Source organism: Lethenteron reissneri, chromosome 69 (assembly GCF_015708825.2).
Source record: "Lethenteron reissneri isolate LAM-NWPU_2019-01 chromosome 69, ASM1570882v1, whole genome shotgun sequence".
NCBI classification, from domain to species: Eukaryota; Metazoa; Chordata; class Hyperoartia; order Petromyzontiformes; family Petromyzontidae; genus Lethenteron; species Lethenteron reissneri.
Genome location: NC_083847.1, coordinates 2,557,571 through 2,576,920, shown reverse-complemented (window position 1 = coordinate 2,576,920; position 19,350 = coordinate 2,557,571). Strand labels below are relative to the sequence as shown.

At 52.0% G+C, this 19,350-nt stretch overlaps 2 protein-coding genes across 2 annotated transcripts in view; both read left to right on the top strand.

The window, feature by feature from the left end:
* The first annotated feature begins 3,758 nt into the window (after window positions 1-3,758).
* On the top strand, window positions 3,759-15,198 carry LOC133360789 (transmembrane protein 50A-like). The gene is made up of 7 exons (XM_061579667.1): window positions 3,759-3,922; window positions 5,796-5,895; window positions 8,397-8,509; window positions 9,647-9,714; window positions 11,489-11,581; window positions 12,999-13,059; window positions 13,799-15,198. Exons 2-7 carry the CDS (start codon window positions 5,797-5,799, stop codon window positions 13,842-13,844), a joined length of 480 nt encoding a protein of 159 aa, XP_061435651.1. The 5' UTR covers window positions 3,759-3,922; window position 5,796; the 3' UTR covers window positions 13,845-15,198.
* A 2,829-nt stretch (window positions 15,199-18,027) lies between these two features.
* LOC133360744 (serine-aspartate repeat-containing protein F-like) overlaps window positions 18,028-19,350 on the top strand; it is a 79,967-nt gene continuing 78,644 nt past the window's right edge. Inside the window, exon 1 of the transcript XR_009757297.1 lies at window positions 18,028-18,088. The gene's annotated coding sequence lies outside the window, so the exon portion shown is untranslated. The remainder of the gene's footprint in view (window positions 18,089-19,350) is intronic.

Sequence of the window (19,350 nt, the reverse complement as noted above, 5' to 3'; positions counted from 1 at the left end):
GGATTACAAGATTCTTTGGCTGCCACTGTAAATTGCCACGTGACCGTGGTACGAGGCCACGTGGTTGAGCCGCCATTCGTGATGGCCACGTCGCTTCTGCTGAAGAGCCACGTGGCACCTGCTCGAGTCAAACTTGGGGAAGTGAAAGGGGATTGTGAGCCAGTCGCTGCTGCCATTCAGTACAGATCCACAGTTCTCCAACTCTCACCAGTAAGGGGACGTACATAAATGACGTCACGCACCTGGGGGGGGGGGGGGGGTCAGACATTTGTGACGATGTGTGACGAGGGGGGGGGAGTTTGAGAAATGTGACGTCACGTGAAAATGCGCAACTTTAATAAATATAGACAACACGTTCTACTTAATTAAATAGACTTTGTAATAAATGTTTTCTCCTACAGCATCAGAGTGCAGCGCCACATTAAATACGCACTACAATGACAATAGTTTACAGCGATTTGAAGCATTTTTTTTTGGAGGGGCAGAGCTTTGTGACGTCATATTTGAGGGGGGGGTCAAAAATCATCCAAAATCGCGTGACGTCATTTATGGACGGCCCTTAACTTTCTATTTCTGGACTCTCTTATTCATGGGCTCTGAAGAAGAGCCCTTGTCCGAAACGTCGCCTATTGTATATTTGCCCTTTTAAGGCCCAACAACCCTCACGGTGTTGGCTAATTGTGTCGATGTCGCCTGTGCGCGATGACGTCACGGCCACCGCACCGTGTCTCCTGTGCGCGATGACGTCACGGCCACCCATCGTGTCTCCTGTGCCCGATGACGTCACGGCCGCCCGATAGTGTCGCCTGTGCGCGATGACGTCACGGCCGCCCGATAGTGTCGCCTGTGCGCGATGACGTCACGGCCGCCCCATCGTGTCTCCTGTGCGCGATGACGTCACGGCCGCCCCTTCGTGTCTTCTGTGCGTGATGATGGCACCCCATCGTGTATTGTGCGTGATGACGTCACGCCCCCATCGTGTCTTCTATGCGCGATGAGGTCACAGTTCCAATTGTATCTTCTATGAGTGATGACGTTACAGCTCCTTTTGTGTCTACTGTGCGTGATGACGTCACGGCCCCTAGTGCATCGACTTAAGTGATGACGTCATAGTGAATTGTGTCTACTGTGCGTGATGACGTCACGGTCCCTCTTGTACCTGTGCGTGATGACGTCACAGAGTGGATTGTGTCTACTGTGCGTGATGACGTCACGGTCCCTCTTGTACCTGTGCGTGATGACGTCACAGAGTGGATTGTGTCTACTGTGCGTGATGACGTCACGGTCCCTCTTGTACCTGTGCGTGATGACGTCACAGAGTGGATTGTGTCTACTGTGCGTGATGACGTCACGGGTCCCTCTTGTACCTGTGCGTGATGACGTCACAGAGTGGATTGTGTCTACTGTGCGTGATGACGTCACGGTCCCTCTTGTACCTGTGCGTAATGACGTCACAGAGTGGATTGTGTCTACTGTGCGTGATGACGTCACGGTCCCTCTTGTACCTGTGCGTAATGACGTCACAGAGTGGATTGTGTCTACTGTGCGTGATGACGTCACGGTCCCTCTTGTACCTGTGCGTAATGACGTCACAGAGTGGATTGTGTCTACTGTGCGTGATGACGTCACGGTCCCTCTTGTACCTGTGCGTAATGACGTCACAGAGTGGATTGTGTCTACTGTGCGTGATGACGTCACGGTCCCTCTTGTACCTGTGCGTGATGACGTCACAGAGTGGATTGTGTCTACTGTGCGTGATGACGTCACGGTCCCTCTTGTACCTGTGCGTGATGACGTCACAGAGTGGATTGTGTCTACTGTGCGTGATGACGTCACGGTCCCTCTTGTACCTGTGCGTGATGACGTCACAGAGTGGATTGTGTCTACTGTGCGTGATGACGTCACGGTCCCTCTTGTACCTGTGCGTGATGACGTCACAGAGTGGATTGTGTCTACTGTGCGTGATGACGTCACGGGTCCCTCTTGCACCTGTGCGTGATGACGTCACAGAGTGGATTGTGTCTACTGTGCGTGATGACGTCACGGTCCCTCTTGTACCTGTACGTGATGACGTCACAGAGTGGATTGTGTCTACTGTGCGTGATGACGTCACGGGCCCTCTTGTACCTGTGCGTGATGACGTCACGGGCCCTCTTGTACCTGTCGTGTCTCCTGTGCGCGATGACGTCACGGCCGCCCCTTCGTGTCTTCTGTGCGTGATGATGGCACCCCATCGTGTATTGTGCGTGATGACGTCACGCCCCCATCGTGTCTTCTATGCGCGATGAGGTCACAGTTCCAATTGTATCTTCTATGAGTGATGACGTTACAGCTCCTTTTGTGTCTACTGTGCGTGATGACGTCACGGCCCCTAGTGCATCGACTTAAGTGATGACGTCATAGTGAATTGTGTCTACTGTGCGTGATGACGTCACGGGTCCCTCTTGCACCTGTGCGTGATGACGTCACAGAGTGGATTGTGTCTACTGTGCGTGATGACGTCACGGTCCCTCTTGTACCTGTACGTGATGACGTCACAGAGTGGATTGTGTCTACTGTGCGTGATGACGTCACGGGTCCCTCTTGTACCTGTGCGTGATGACGTCACGGGTCCCTCTTGTACCTGTGCGTGATGACGTCACGGGTCCCTCTTGTACCTGTGCGTGATGACGTCACGGGTCCCTCTTGTACCTGTGCGTGATGACGTCACGGGTCCCTCTTGTACCTGTGCGTGATGACGTCACGGGCCCTCTTGTACCTGTGCGTGATGACGTCACGGGCCCTCTTGTACCTGTGCGTGATGACGTAGCGGCCCCCTGAATATTCCAAAATCTTGAACAAACACAAGATTCAGGTTCGATCCAGCACGGGACACACAATCCGTGACCTGATCCCATCTGTGAAAGATGTCATTCCTGACATGCAACACGCTGGTGGATACAAACTAAGGGGCCGTTCATAAATGACGTCACGCGATTTTGGACGATTTTTGACCCCCCCTCTCGTCACACGGCGTCACAAAACGTCAGACCCCCCCTCAAATATGACGTCACAAAGCTCTGCCCCCCCAAAAAAAAAACATGCTTCCAATCGCTTTAAACTATTGTCATTGTAGTGCGTATTTAATGTGCCGCTGCACACTGATGTTGTAGGAGAAAACATTTATTAAAAAGTCTATTTAATTAGGTAGAACGTTTTAAAGCTTTCGAGACTGCAGGGATTCATCTTCTTGGTTCTTTCGGTAAAGTCACGTAGAAGGGAAGTAATAAAATAATAAAAATAAAAATAATAAAATAATTCTCACGACGTTTCGGCCACAACGCAAGCAGCCGTCCTCAGGTGACAGACCTGGTTTCACCTGAGGACGGCTACTTGCGTTGTGGCCGAAACGTCGTGAGAATTTTTTTATTGTTTTATTTTTATTATTTTATTACTTCCCTTCTACGTGACTTTACCGAAAGAACCAAGAAGATAAGTAGAACGTGTTGTCTATATTTATTTAAAAGTTGCGCATTTTGATGTGACGTCACATTTCTCAAACCCCTCCCCTCTTGTCACAAATGTCTGACCCCCCCCACTGGGTGCGTGACGTCATTTATGGGCCGCCCCTTTAGCGGCGGAACCAAAGAGGATGTCCTCCTTTTGTTTATTAAATGAACAACACGTCACCGTGCGTGATGACGTCACGGGCCCGGCACGAGAACGGGACTCTTGTGCGTCATGACGTCACCAGTCGAGTTGCAACGCTGAGGCGGCTGTGCGCGGTGACGTCAGCGGGAGGCGTGATTACGTCACGCGTGTTGACGCTCGTCTCGGGAAGTCGCCTCCATTGTTTGCTTTCTAATCGGCGTCTCCTCCTTCCTCGCTGACTCGCAAGAGACGACAGAGAGAGACGCAGAGACACGCAGAGACACACAGACGCGTGAGTTCCACTCGCAGCATCGCGCGCGAATTAAAACAACCCCCATAACGCTTCCGTCCTGGCGCTGTTTGGATTATATTCGGGCTTCCCGCGGGGCTCTACGGGCCTTGCATGGATTCTCGCCCAGCAGCCTGAGCTAGGCCTCAGGCGGAGCGCGACTGGTGGTGGGGGGTGTCACGTTGCGTGTCCGTGTGTTGTGTCCGTGTGTTGTGTTGTGTCCGTGTGTTGCGTGTCCGTGTGTTGCGTGGTTGTGTGTCCATGTGTCGTGGTGATTGTTGTTGATGTGGTTGTGTGTCCGTGTGTTGCGTGTCTGAGTCAGGTTGTGTCGTGGTGGTTGTTGTTGATGTGGTTGCGTGATGTCAACAATGTGCAGGGTGTGTTGTGTCAGTCGGTTCTTGTGGTTGGGTTGTGACCGACGATTTGAGCTCGTGGTAGTTTTCGACTGGACGTCTGTGAACATCGCCGCTGGGGAGACAAAGGCGGCCGGGCGTAGTGCTGGCCCCCCACCCCCTCGTGTGCCGTGTCGGCCTTCATGGGTGATCGCTAACAGCACTTGCCTCAGCAGTCTGTTACAGGCTACACGGGGGATCTTTGTTGCTATAATTTATGTTTTAGAGGTTAAAGTTTCAGATGCTTAAAGTTGATTGTATTTAACCAGACGAACTCGTGAGACCAGTATGAGTCTCATTTTGAAGATTGAGTCGTGAGTGAGCGGGTTAGCGAGTGAGTTAGTGGGCGAGTGAGTGAGACAATGGGTGAGTGAGTGGGTAATTGAGTGAACGGGTGAGTGAGTTGGTGGACAAGTGAGTGGGTTTGTAGATCAAGTGGGTGAGTGAGTAAGTGAGACAATGGGTGAGTAATTGAGTGAACGGCTGAATGAGTTGGTGGACGAGTGTTCAAGTTCAAGTTCATTTATTAGGTATAGCCCTGTGAGCCATTCGGCTCTTGAATCGGGATCAAATGTGGATCAAGTAAGTGGGTGAGTGAGTGAGATAATAGGTGAGTGAGTGGGTAATTGAGTGAACGGGTGAGTGAGTTGGTGGACGAGTTAAAATTGATCTCGTGTAACCAGGTAATAACTCAATAGAGACCAGGATAGGAGTCTCATTTGTAAGAGTGACCTGACGCATGGTATACAAAGAACAAGAACAATAATAGGTGACAGCCTTTGGCGTTGTAGCACTAATCTTGTCTCCTCCCTGAACATTGTAAATCTTCCTTCTATAAACACCCTGAAGCAGGAGATTAGTGTTAAATACAGTGACATTTGCCAATGTGATTTGTCATTTTTAAGATGGTGTTGATGATGGTGTTGATGATGGTGTTGAATCTGCCAGTGATCTCTGTCATTCAACCCACGACACCTGGTCTGTCCCGTGGCCTCCTGTCAGCAGCGACCATTCGACACTTCACGTGTGGCCTCAAAGTGCACCTATCCTGGCACAGGCGCCATGGTGACGTTACCGCCACTTAGTGGCGAATGGCTGTTGTTGTTGTTGCCGATGGTATTGTTGATGACGACGTTGCTGATGATCTTCTTGGTTCTTTCGGTAAAGTCACGTAGAATGGAAATAATAAAATTAAAAAAATTAAAACATAATAAAATAATTCTCACGACGTTTCGGCCACAACGCAAGCAGCCGTCCTCAGGTGAAGAACAGGTCTGACTCTGTCTTATCGACAGACCTGTTCTTCACCTGAGGACGGCTGCTTGCGTTGTGGCCAAAACGTCGTGAGAATAATTTTATTATGTTTTATTTTTATTATTTTATTATTTCCATTCTACTTGACTTTACCGAAAGAACCAAGAAGATGAATCCCTGCAGTCACGAAAGCTTTAAATCGAAAGTTGCTGATGATGTTGTGGTTTCAGAATGGCCGGGTTTCTGGATCACGTGCGCTGGCCCGAGTGCGAATGCATCGACTGGAGCGAGAAGAGAAATGCCATCGCCTCCGTGGCTGCGGGCGTGCTGGTGATCACGAACACACAAGCACATCCACCACCGTTACCACAACCACTACGGGCGTACCGCCTCGTATAGTGCTATTCATGGACTCCTGTAATTGCCAACGAGTTCGGTTCCAGAGGTCTGTTCCTAAGTCCAAACTTTACCCCTGATGATTCCAAACGCGTTGTACGGAGTGTCCACTAAACACGGGGAATGGCTTTAAAAATTGTATCATCTCCCGTAGATGTGGATACCATTGGCTCTTCACGTTCTGCAGATGTAGATGACACTGGTTCTTCACGTTCTTCAGATGTAGATGCCACTGGTACTTCATGTTCTACAGATGTGGGTTGCCACTGGTTTTTTATGTTCTACAGATGTAGATTCCACTGCTTCTTCACGTTCTGCAGATGTAGATGCCACTGGTTCTTCACGTTCTGCAGATGTAGATGCCACTGGTTCTTCACGTTCTGCAGATGTAGATGCCACTGGTTTTTTATGTTCTGCAGATGTAGATCCCACTGGTTCTTCACGTTCTGCAGATGTAGATGCCACTGGTTCTTCACGTTCTGCAGATGTAGATGCCACTGGTTCTTCACGTTCTTCAGATGTAGATGCCACTGGTTCTTCACGTTCTACAGATGTAGATACCATTGGCTCTTCACGTTCTGCAGATGTAGATGCCACTGGTACTTCATGTTCTGCAGATGTAGATGGCATTGGTATTATTTCATATTCTGCTCCTTGATGGGATCAGTGAAGCATTGTGGTTCTACCTGACGAAAAAACCCATCTTAACATCTGTTTTATTGCCAGAAAGGGTGAAACCTTTTCTTATTTTGCATCATTTTGGATACTAACAAAAAGGTGTCCCATTGATGTAAGTGCTCAACTTGAGCTGTAAGTGGTGAGACTAGGCCATAAAGAAGGCTGTCTCTAACATAGGCCTAACAGTTTAAAAAACAATGCATTTAGTATTGTTATTAGAGCAGGTTTTATATTCTTGGTTCTTTCGGTAAAGTCACGTAGAAGGGAAATAATAAAATAATATAAATATTAAACAATAAAATTCTCGCGACGTTTCGACTGCAACACAAGCAATCATCATCAGGTGTGAAATCCACAGCAAGAATATTTAGCTCGTAAAAGAAACGGTTTAGTTAAAGTTTCTTGCTGTGGATTTCACACCTGAAAATGATTGCTTGTGTTGCAGTCGAAACGTCGTGAGAATTTTATTGTTTTATATTTTTATTATTTTATTGTTTCCCTTCTACGTGACTTTACCGAAAGAACCAAGAATATGAATCCCTGTAGTCACGAAAGCTTTAATTAGAGCCGGTTTTGTTGGCATTTCTTGCCGCAAGTTTGTGGTGAATGCAGACTTGATGCCTTGCCAGACTGGGGATCGATTTTGTGTTTGAACATCTGAACACAACTCCTGTTTTCATTGCCAGCGAAGGGTACCAACCCTCTTCTTATTTTTCAACATTTTGGATTCTATAAAATAAAATAAATCACGTCGTTTCGGGCGCGTGATTTATTTTAGACTAGCTGTACTACCCGGCTTCGCCCGGGACTTGGATTCGCCACACCTGGCCGCCTTTGTCTACCCAGTGGCAATGTTCACACACCACACCAGTTACTTGTTTGAGGCTGAGTCGACCTAGGGGAGGCCCAGGACCGGTTCAAATAATCGTCACCGGTGGTGGCCGTGAGCGGGAATCGAACTTGGGTCGCCGGATTCGTAGTGCGGCGCGCTAACCACTACACCACCACTCCGCACACACACACAGCGCGCTAACCACTGCACCACCACTCACCCCCACTACACAACACTGCGTTACACTTCCACACGCGCGGGTCATGTGACAGATGTGACGTCACATTCTCACTTGCCGTGCAAACAATCTCTGCATTATTGAGCTCCCCCCCCCCCCCCCCCAAAAAGTTTATTTATTAATGTTTGCATGGTGTACAGTCTGGAAAGTACCCACATGGCAAATTTGCAGTTTGTTGCATGTCGGGAAGTACGCTAAATATTTTGAACAGACACACATAATCACAACGTTGCCTTTTCTATATATGGAGATTATACCCACGTGACTTTACCGAAAGAACAAAAGAGATGGATTCCTGCAGTCACGAAAGCTTCAAATCAAGTTTGGATACTGGCAAAAAGTGGTCTCCAGAGATGGGTATTGAGGTATCGTTTGTGACAAGCACTGTGTGTGTGTGTAGTGAGTGCGGACCCTATAAGAAATGTATTTGTTGGCCAGCAGAAGCCAACACATCTGACCCCGCGACATGGAAGCTCTGGGAAGGGGATCTACCCAAACATTCGCCGTGCACCCTCGGGGTGGTCTTTAGTGGTGGTGGTGGTTGATGTGGTTGTGATGAATGCGGTGATGGTGATGATGCTGTTATCAATGCCGCGTGGTTTGTAATGGTGCTGCTTCTGCTGTTAACATTGCTGTTGCTAATTGTGGTGGTGGTTGTCGTGGTGGTGGTTGTTGTGGTGGTTGTAGTTTTTCACAGGTTGGTGGGTGATCATCGACGCTGCGGTTATGTATCCTGAGTCGTCTAAACTCAACCACGCTTACCACACGTGTGGTGTGATCTCAACTATAGCCTTCCTCATGTAAGCAACCATCAACACCACCACCAACACCATCAACACCATCAACACCACCATCAACACCACCATCAACACCATCAACACCACCACCATCAACACCACCACCACCATCAACACCACCATTAACACCACCACCATCAACACCACCATTAACACCACCACCATCAACATCACCACCAAAAACACCACCACCATCAACACCACCATCAACACCACCATCAACACCACCACCATTATCAACACCACCACCACCATCACTACCGCCATCATTAACACCACCACCATCATTAACACCACCATCAACACCATCACATCCACTATCATAACCACTACCATCAACACCACCACCATCAACACCACCACCATCAACACCACCACCATCAACACCACCACACCCATTACACCCATTAACACAACCACCATCATAACCATCACAACCACCACCACAACCGCCACTACAACCACCACTACAACCACCACTACAACCACCACTGCAATCACCACAATTACCATCAACACCACAACCACCACCATCAACACCACCACCAACACCACAACCACCAATACAACCACCACCACCACCACAACCACCACCACCACCACTACAACCACCACCACCACTACAACCACCACAACCACCACCACAACCACCACTACAACCACCATAACCACGACCAAAGACAAAGATCCCCCGTGTAGACTGATGGGGCAAGTGCTGTTAGCAAGTAGCAACACCACTGAAGGCCAATGCGGCACACGGGGGGGTGGGTGGCAAGCACCACGCCCGGCCGCCTTTGTCTCCCTCGTGGAGATGTTTACTACGCACTGCAACAGGCATTCGATTAAGGCTGAGCTGACCTAGGGGAGGTTCAGGATCGGTTCAGGCATCTGTCAGCAGTGTTGGTGGCCTTGAGGGGGAATCAAACTCGGGTCGCCGGGTTCGTAGTGCAGGATGGCGCTAACCGCTGCGCCACCGCTCCCCTCAGCCACCCACCACCACCGCCACCACAATCGGCACAACCACCGCCGCTACCGAAGCGAGACGAATTGTCGCGTGTCTCTCTCTGTGTGTGTCTCTCTCTGTCTGTGTGTGTCTCTGTCTGTGTGTGTCTCTCTGTGTATGTCTCTGTCTGTGTGCAGGATAAATGCCGTCTCTAACGGCCAGGTCAGAGGAGATGGATACAGCGATGGGTGCATGGGACAGACAGGTGACTCACTTCCTGCTCCCTGTGACTCACTTCCTGTGACTCACTTCCTGTGACTCACTCCCCTCCTGCTCCCCCCACTCCCCTCCCCCCACTCCCCTCCCTGCGTCTCCTCCCACTCCCCTCCCTGCGTCTCCCCCCTCTCCCCTCCCCCCACTCCCCTCCCCCCACTCCCCTCCCCCCACTCCCCTCCCTGCGTCTCCCCCCACTCCCCTCCCTGCGTCTCCCCCCTCTCCTCTCCCCCCACTCCCCTCCCCTCCCCCCACTCCCCTCCCCCCACTCCCCTCCCTGTGTCTCCCCCCACTCCCCTCCCTGCGTCTCCCCCCTCTCCCCTCCCCCCACTCCCCTCCCCCCACTCCCCTCCCCCCACTCCCCTCCTCCCTGTGTCTCCCCCCACTCCCCTCCCTGTGTCTCCCCCCACTCCCCTCCCTGCGTCTCCCCCCTCTCCCCTCCCCCCACTCCCCTCCCCCCACTCCCCTCCCTGCGTCTCCTCCCACTCCCCTCCCTGCGTCTCCCCCCTCTCCCCTCCCCCACTCCCCTCCCCCCACTCCCCTCCCCCCACTCCCCTCCCTGCGTCTCCCCCCTCTCCCCTCCCCCCACTCCCCTCCCCCCACTCCCCTCCCCCCACTCCCCTCCCTGCGTCTCCCCCCACTCCCCTCCCTGCGTCTCCCCCCTCTCCTCTCCCCCCACTCCCCTCCCCTCCCCCCACTCCCCTCCCCCCACTCCCCTCCCTGTGTCTCCCCCCACTCCCCTCCCTGCGTCTCCCCCCTCTCCCCTCCCCCCACTCCCCTCCCCCCACTCCCCTCCCCCCACTCCCCTCCTCCCTGTGTCTCCCCCCACTCCCCTCCCTGTGTCTCCCCCCACTCCCCTCCCTGCGTCTCCCCCCTCTCCCCTCCCCCCACTCCCCTCCCCCCACTCCCCTCCTCCCTGTGTCTCCCCCCACTCCCCCTCCCTGCGTCTCCCCCCACTCCCCTCCCTGCGTCTCCCCTCCCCCTCTCCCCTCCCCCCACTCCCCTCCCCCCACTCCCCTCCCCCCACTCCCCTCCTCCCTGTGTCTCCCCCCACTCCCCTCCCTGCGTCTCCCCCCACTCCCCTCCCTGCGTCTCCCCCCACTCCCCTCCCTGCGTCTCCCCCCACTCCCCTCCCTGTGTCTCCCCCCACTCCCCTCCCCCCACTCCCCTCCCCCCACTCCCCTCCCTGTGTCTCCCCCCACTCCCCTCCCTGCGTCTCCCCCCACTCCCCTCCCTGCGTCTCCCCCCACTCCCCTCCCTGTGTCTCCCCCCACTCCCCTCCCTGCGTCTCCCCCCACTCCCCTCCCTGCGTCTCCCCCCACTCCCCTCCCTGTGTCTCCCCCCACTCCCCTCCCCCCCACTCCCCTCCCCCCACTCCCCTCCCTGCGTCTCCCCCCACTCCCCTCCCTGCGTCTCCCCCCACTCCCCTCCCTGTGTCTCCCCCCACTCCCCTCCCCCCACTCCCCTCCCCCCACTCCCCTCCCTGTGTCTCCCCCCACTCCCCTCCCTGTGTCTCCCCCCACTCCCCTCCCTGTGTCTCCCCCCCCTCCCCTCCCCCCACTCCCCTCCCCCCACTCCCCTCCCTGTGTCTCCCCCCACTCCCCTCCCCCCACTCCCCTCCCTGTGTCTCCCCCCACTCCCCTCCCCCCCTCCCCTCCCTGCGTCTCCCCCCCCTCCCCTCCCTGCGTCTCCCCCACTCCCCTCCCTGCGTCTCCCCCAAGGCGTTATGTCAAACTCTGTCTCTCCGTGTCTCTCTCCGGGTGCAGGGGCGCGCGTCTGGCTGTTTGTGGGCTTCATGTTGTCATTCGGAGCCCTCATCGCCTCCATGTGGATCCTGTTTGGTGGATTTGTCGTCACAAGTGAGACCCACAGACTCGTCACACACAGACCCACAGACTCATCGCACAGAGACCCACAGACTCACCACACAGAGACCCACAGACTCGTCACACAGAGACCCACAGACTCACCACACAGAGACCCACAGACTCGTCACACAGAGACCCACAGACTCGTCACACAGAGACCCACAGACTCACCACACAGAGACCCATAGACTCATCACACACAGACCCACAGATTCACCACACAGAGACCCACAGACTCACCACACAGAGACCCACAGACTCATCACACAGAGACCCACAGACTCATCACACAGAGACCCACAGACTCACCACACAGAGACCCGGAGACTCATCACACAGAGACCCACAGACTCACCACACAGAGACCCACAGACTCACCACACAGAGACCCGGAGACTCACCACACAGAGACTCACAGACTCACCACACAGAGACCCACAGACTCATCACACAGAGACCCACAGACTCATCACACAGAGACCCAGAGACTCATCACACAGAGACCCGGAGACTCATCACACAGAGACCCACAGACTCATCACACAGAGACCCACAGACTCATCACACAGAGACCCATAGACTCACCACACAGGGACCCGGAGACTCATCACACAGAGACCCACAGAATCATCACACAGAGACCCACAGACTCACCACACAGAGACCCACAGACTCACCACACAGAGACCCACAGACTCGTCACACAGAGACCCACAGACTCACCACACAGAGACCCACAGACTCACCACACAGAGACCCACAGACTCGCCACACAGAGGCCCACAGACGCACCACACAGAGACCCACAGACTCACCACACAGAGACCCACAGACTCACCACACAGAGACCCACAGACTCGTCACACAGAGACCCACAGACGCACCACACAGAGACCCACAGACTCACCACACAGAGACCCACAGACTCGCCACACAGAGGCCCACAGACTCATCACACAGATAATTATCACGTGTAAATGTATTGCAGCAGCCACATAATCCAAGCACGTATTGTTTCGAAATGTGGAGGGAAAAGCCGGAGGACCTGGAGAGAAATCCACGCAACCTCCATGGGGAAAACACGACAAGCCACTTCGTAGCGCTATCATTTGTGACCAGGTCGCTTCTGAAAAATAGCTAAATAGCTCAGTGGGCCTTACTGGGTAAAATAGAAATGGTTTATTTTGCAGTTGAGATCAGTGCTGTGTGAGTGTCACATGTTGTGCATGTCACATGTTGTGCATGTCACATGTTGTGCATGTCACATGTTGTGCATGTCACATGTTGTGCATGTCACATGTTGTGCATGTCACATATTGTGCATGTCACATGTTGTGCATGTCACATGTTGTGCATGTCACATGTTGTGCATGTGTTGATGTGGTTAATGTGGTGGCGGTGGTTGCAGAGCAAGAGAATGTCTACCCGGGTCTGGCTGTCTTCTTCCAGAACGCGTTCATTTTCTTTGGGTAAGTCCCACAACAGAGTGTGTGGGTGTGTGGGTGGGTCACCGGGTGTGTGGGTGTGTGGGTGAGGGTTTGAGTGTGTGGGTGGGTGAGTGGGTGAGGGTTTGAGTGTGTGGGTGAGTGGGTTGGTCACCCAGTGTGTGGGTGAGTGGGTGAGGGTTTGAGTGGGTTGGTAGGTGAGTGGGTGGGTCACCGAGTGTGTGGGTGTGTGGGTGAGGGTTTGAGTGGGTGGGTAGGTGAGTGGGTGGGTCACCCAGTGTGTGGGTGAGGGTTTGAGTGTGTGGGTGAGTGGGTGAGGGTTTGAGTGGGTGGGTGCGTGAGTGAGCGAGTGAGCGAGTGGGTTTGTGGGTGAGTGAGTGGACAGTTGAGTGGGTGAACATTTAAGTGAGTGATTGTGTGGATGAGTGGGTGAGGGCTTGAGTCGGTGGGTGGGTGATCGAGTGAGTGGGTTCGTGGGTGAGCGAGTGAGTGGGTGAGAAGTTTTGTGGGTGAGGGCTTGAGTGAGCGAGCGCTTGAGTGAATGGGTGGGGAGGGGTGGGTGAGTGAATGGGTGGGAGTGAGCAGGTGGACAGGTTGGTGGATGAGTGAGTGGTTGGGCAGGTGAGTGAGTGAGTGGGTGAGTGAGTGAGTGAGTGGGCGAGTGGGCGAGTGGGCGAGTGAGTGAGTGGGTGAGTGAGTGAGTGGTTGGGCGGGTGAGTGGGCGAGTGAGTGGTGAGTACTGACATGAGTTTTTGTGTTGCAGGGGTCTGGTTTTCAAGTTTGGACGATCTGAAGATCTTTGGGAATGAGAAATTTCCACTCAAGCACTCAATCACCCACTCACTTAAACATTGACCCACTCACCCACTCACTCACCCACTCACTCACTCAGTCACCCACTTACTCATCAACTCACTCATCCACCCAGTCCCACTCACTGACACACTCACTCACCCACTCACTCGCTCGCCCACTCACTCACTCATCCACCCAGTCTCACCCACTGACACACTCACTCACTCGCCCACCCACTCACTCACCCACTCACTCACCCACTCACCCACTCACTCACTCACCCACCCACTCACCCGCCCACCCACCCAGTCTCACGCGCTGTCACAATGCTATTATGTTATCATTAGTTTTTGTAAGCCACTTTAGTGCGGAGGTTCTGCGTATCTGAACTAGGGATTATAAAGCCGCCCTGCTCTCTTCATATCTGCCATTTCCAGTCACTGGTCTCCGAATCACCCCTCGTGCGTATGGGAAGTGTAAGAGTGGTGGATCTACCGCCTTTACCAGTAAGAGCTGTGACATGTAAGTTGTACGTGAGTGTGTGTGTGCGTATCCCCATGCGCCGCGTCCGTAACGTGTCTCCATTTCGATCGCACCGAACCAAGAAGTATGGTCAAACGCCCCCCCCCCCCCGATTCCCACAATATACATGCAATGGGAAGGGGGCCACCCCCCCTCCCCTCTAATAATCCAGCAGTGGAGAGAGAAGCATCTGTGTTTACGGACGCCCCGTCCCCTGAGAAGTCTCCAAGGGGTGACTGCCCCGGGCCCAGCGCTTTGGTGGTTGGGGGGGGGGCATGGGGGTTTAGTGTCAAAGGGCTCCCAAAGCGTTCAGACATCAGAATCGTTATTGAGACTGCAGGAGGAATTTGATGAGCTATGAAGCTCGTTTATAACAAGCTCAATTGGGGCAGGGGGTCCGAAAGTTAGAACAAAACACACGATCGTGCCAAGTGTATGAAATGTAATCAAATCGCAGACTAAACACAACGCTTATTTTACAAGGCGAGGCCCACTGGGGTATGTGGCAGCTCTCTTTCAGAAGCGACGTACCCATCATCGCGAATGGCCGCAGCTCAACGGAAGTGGCAGACCTCATCATAGTCATCGTGTGGAAATTTATAGCAGCGGCCAATGTTCAAGGGCTCCAGTTGGCTGCATTGCTGACGGCCCAGGCGATGTGACTTTGGCCCATTCGGATGTCACTGACGGTCGGATGTGTTCCGTTTTGACGAGTGGGGCGGGGGGGGGCAATGCGTTTCGTACGATTCTTACGTGAACTATGTACACACCACGTCGGTTATACCCCCACCATATACGTAAGCCTGTGTAAAACCAGGAAATGTAATAAACTGATACTTTAACGTTCGTGCAAATCGTTGAGGTCCCTCGCTTTGACGAGCTTGAAAAGTTCCGCGTCTCAGCGAAATCGATCCCCCCCCCCGGTATGTATAACGCTGAGCGACATACGAAGATGTGCTGCTGCTACTACTGCAGTAGACGCCCTCTTAGCGGCGGTAATTGGTTGCACGAATCGGTCGGTAACTGATTCGGTCGTTTCAATTTCATGTATTAATAAAACCCTGTGAGCCATGCGGCTCTTGACTCGGGTGCAACCGCAACAAACAAAAACATGAACAAGAAACATCTTCTAGTGACTACACGCAAACAGAAATATCCAGGAAAAAACAGCAAAAGTCTTCCAGAAAAAGCACCGATATCAACGCTGTGTGCAAAAATCCCAGTGGGATGCAAGTCAAACAATAACAACCATAAGACAATGTAGATTAAAGTTATCAGGCTAACTCTGTACTACAACAAACAAACATGGCTCAACAAAAACTTTTCCAAATCAAATAAAGCGAGAAAAACAATGTAACAGTGATCATAGGAACTGTGATTCAAATGTAACAATAAACGATAAACAACATGTACCACCAAACTTTGCAGACATAGCTGGCAGCACGAGTCGCTCCATAACAGCAGGAGCATCAGTAGGAGTATCAACATTTTTCAATGCACCTTTAAAGATCAGCACACTATAATCAAAACTCAAGATCATACTTTGCAGCGGCGATCCGGAGCGATGCATTTGATTTCAGGCCACTGAATATCAGTGGCAGCTGGGGGTGTACAACTCCTCTAGAGCAGTTTTGAGTGAAGATCTCACAGGTAGTGATCCAAGTTGCAGTTTATTGGCGACAGCATTCCAGACCCTGGGGGCATCAATAGCAAAGGGCCTTCTTCCGGTATTTGTACGGCAATAAGGAACGTGAAGCTGGTAAGCGAGTATAGGACGTAGCAGTAACACCGACAAGAATTCAAAGGAGATTCTAGATTTGAAGCTTTCGTGACTGCAAGGATTCATACTCTTAGTCCTTTCGGTAAAGTCACCATGTAAGTAAAAAATGAAATTAAAATTAATAAAAATTAAAATAATAAAATCACGACGTTTCGGAGGCAACACAAGTCTTCGTAATCAGGTGGGACCGTCACAGCCAGATTTGCTGTATCAAGTGAGGCAGGGATTCCAAGATGAAAGTTCTTAAATACAAGTTAAGGGGGGGGAGCTTATCAGAATGTGGTAGCCAATGAATGGAACGTATCGGGAGGGGAGGGGGCGGGGCATTCAAAGGAGATGTTTCCCACTGCAATGTTCCCTCAACGCTCGTGAATGGACGTCGCTGATTGGCCGAGGCCTCCTCGGACCGCTTTGGAGCTCGCCGATTGGCCGAAATTGGCGGCCACGTGTTCATCATGAGCCCGTCGTTAACTGGGCGACGTTCGCTCAGCGAACACGGTGGGCTCGATGGTGGAGGCCCGTCGATAATTAATAGATGAGTCGTTAACAGGGGTTCTACTCTACACTATACACTACACTATACACTACACGGTGCACTACACTACTATACACTACACTATACACTACACTGCTATACACTACACTATACACTACACATTCCACTCCACTCTACACTATACACTACGATACACTATACACTACTATACACTACACATTCCACTCCACTCTACACTATACTACTATACACTACACTACACCACTATACACTGCACTATACACTGCACTATACACTGCACTACACTATACACTACTATACACTACACTATACACTACTATACACTACACTATACACTACACTACACACTACACTATACACTACACTATACACTACACCACTATACACTACACCACTAAACACTACACTATACACACTACACTATACACTACAATGCACTACACTATATACTACACTATACACTACACTACACTAAACTACACACTACACTATACACTACACTACACACTACACTATACACTACACTATACACTACACGTTGTGCTCTATGGTGAAGGGTTGTCGTTAAGAGGAGTGCTTCTGTGTCAGCACGCGACGTGAACGCTACGTTGTGAAGTTGTCTGAAATGGTAAATCACAGGTTGGGAACGCATCCTCACAGCTCTGGTGTTATAAGTGATTCGCTTTACGACGTTTCAATGCGCAACGCTCCAGGAACGCATCGACTTTGTATGTCGAGGTTGTACTACTGCGCTGCGTACGGTGCGAAAAAAGTTCGACATCCCTCCTATGCACGCTCTGAATGGTAACACCGTAGCCTACATGCATTGTGAACTATGACATACACTCAATTGTGTGACGACAATTATCTTATACCGATCGGTACTATTACATTTTAACCCGAAAGCTTGTGTGCACTATGGATTCTAATCCATCAGCCGATGTGCATTATGGATTCTAACCCCATATCCAACGTGTACTATGAATTCTAATCCCGCAGCCTACCTGCACTATGGATTATAACCCCGCAGCCTATGCGCACTATGGATTCTAACCCCATAGCATACATGCACTATGGATTCTAATCCCGCGGCCTATGTGCACTGTGGATTCTAACCCGAAAGCCTCTATGACCTATGTGCACCATGGATTATAACTCCACAGCCTACGTGCACTATGGATTCTAACCCGATAGCTTATGTGCACTATGGATTCTAAACCCCCACACAAACGTACACTATAGATTCTAACCGTATAGTCTATGTGCACTATGGATTCTAACCCAACATCCTATTCGGACTATGGATTCTAACCCCCATAGCCTATGTGCACTATGGATTCTAACCCCATAGCCTATGTGCACTATGGATTGTGGTCCCGGCCCGCGAGGCGCAATGGCGGAGGCCGTCACCTCCATGCGCAGGCTGAGGGCGCAGAGAGGTGAGCGCTCACGGGACCCCCTCGGGACCCCCTCGGGACCCCCTAGGACCCCCTAGGAGCCCCTTGGACCTCTCCCTCCCGTCGATAGGGACCCCCTCGGTGCTCGCGACGCGATGTGAACGCTTCTCGCGGCTCCCCTCGCGGCCTCGGCAGCTGCTCGGCACTTGCCCCAGCGGCGCGCGTGGCCTACCCGGGGCAGCTTTGTCTGTTTGTGTGTCTGTGTGTGTGTGAGTGTGTGTCTGTGTGTGTGTGTGTGAGTGTCTGTGTGTGAGTTTGTGTGTGTGAGTTTGTGTGTGAGTTTGTGTGTGTGAGTTTGTCTGTGTGTGAGTGTCTGTGTGTGAGTGTGTGTGTGTCTGTGTGTGTGAGTGTCTGTGTCGGTGTGTGAGTCTGTGTGTGTGTCTGTGTGTGAGTGTCTGTGGGTCTCTGTGTGATGAGTCTGTGGGTCTCTGTGTGATGAGTCTGTGGGTCTCTGTGTGGTGAGTCTGTGTCTGTGTTTGAGTCTGTGTGTGTGTGAGTCTGTGTGTGTGTCTGTGTGTGTGTGGCTGTGTGTGAGTCTGTGTGTGTGTGAGTCTGTGTGTGTGTCTGTGTGTGTGTGGCTGTGTGTGTGTGTCTGTGTGTGAGTGTCTGTGTGTGTGTGAGTCTGTGTATGAGTATCTGTGTGTGTGTCTGTGTGTGTGTGTCTGTGTGAGTCTGTTTGTGTGTCTGTGTGTGTGTCTGTGTGTGTGTGTCTGTGTGAGTCTGTGTGTCTGTGTGAGTCTGTTTGTGTGTGTGTCTGTGTGTGTCTGTGAGTCTGTGTGAGTCTGTGTGTCTGTGTGTGTGTGGCTGTGTGTGTGTCTGTGTGTGAGTGTCTGTGTGTGTGAGTCTGTGAGTCTGTGTGTGAGTGTGTGTGTGTCTGTGTGTGTGAGTCTGTGTGCGTCTGTGTGTGTGAGTCTGTGTGAGAGTGTCTGTGTGTGAGTGTCTGTGTGTGTGTCTGTGTGTCTGTGTGAGTCTGTTTGTGTGTCTGTGTGTGTGTCTGTGTGTGTCTGTGTGAGTCTGTGTGTCTGTGTGTGTGTGTGGCTGTGTTTGTCTGTGTGTGAGTGTCTGTGTGTGTGAGTCTGTGAGTCTGTGTGTGTGTCTGTGTGTGTGTGTCTGTGTGAGTCTGTTTGTGTGTCTGTGTGTGAGTCTGTGTGTCTGTGTGTGTGTGGCTGTGTGTGTGAGTCTGTGTGTGTGTGTGGCTGTGTGTGTGTGTCTGTCTGTGTGTGTGAGTGTCTGTGTGTGTGAGT

Excerpts from the sequence above, each read along its gene's own strand:
- LOC133360789 (XM_061579667.1), top strand. The coding sequence starts at position 5,797 with ATGGCCGGGTTTCTGGATCACGTGCGCTGGCCCGAGTGCGAATGCATC. Across the intron at positions 5,896-8,396 it reads CCGTGGCTGCGGGCGTGCTG|TTTTTCACAGGTTGGTGGGT; the intron begins GTGATCACGAAC and ends TGGTGGTTGTAG. Across the intron at positions 13,060-13,798 it reads AACGCGTTCATTTTCTTTGG|GGGTCTGGTTTTCAAGTTTG; the intron begins GTAAGTCCCACA and ends TTTGTGTTGCAG.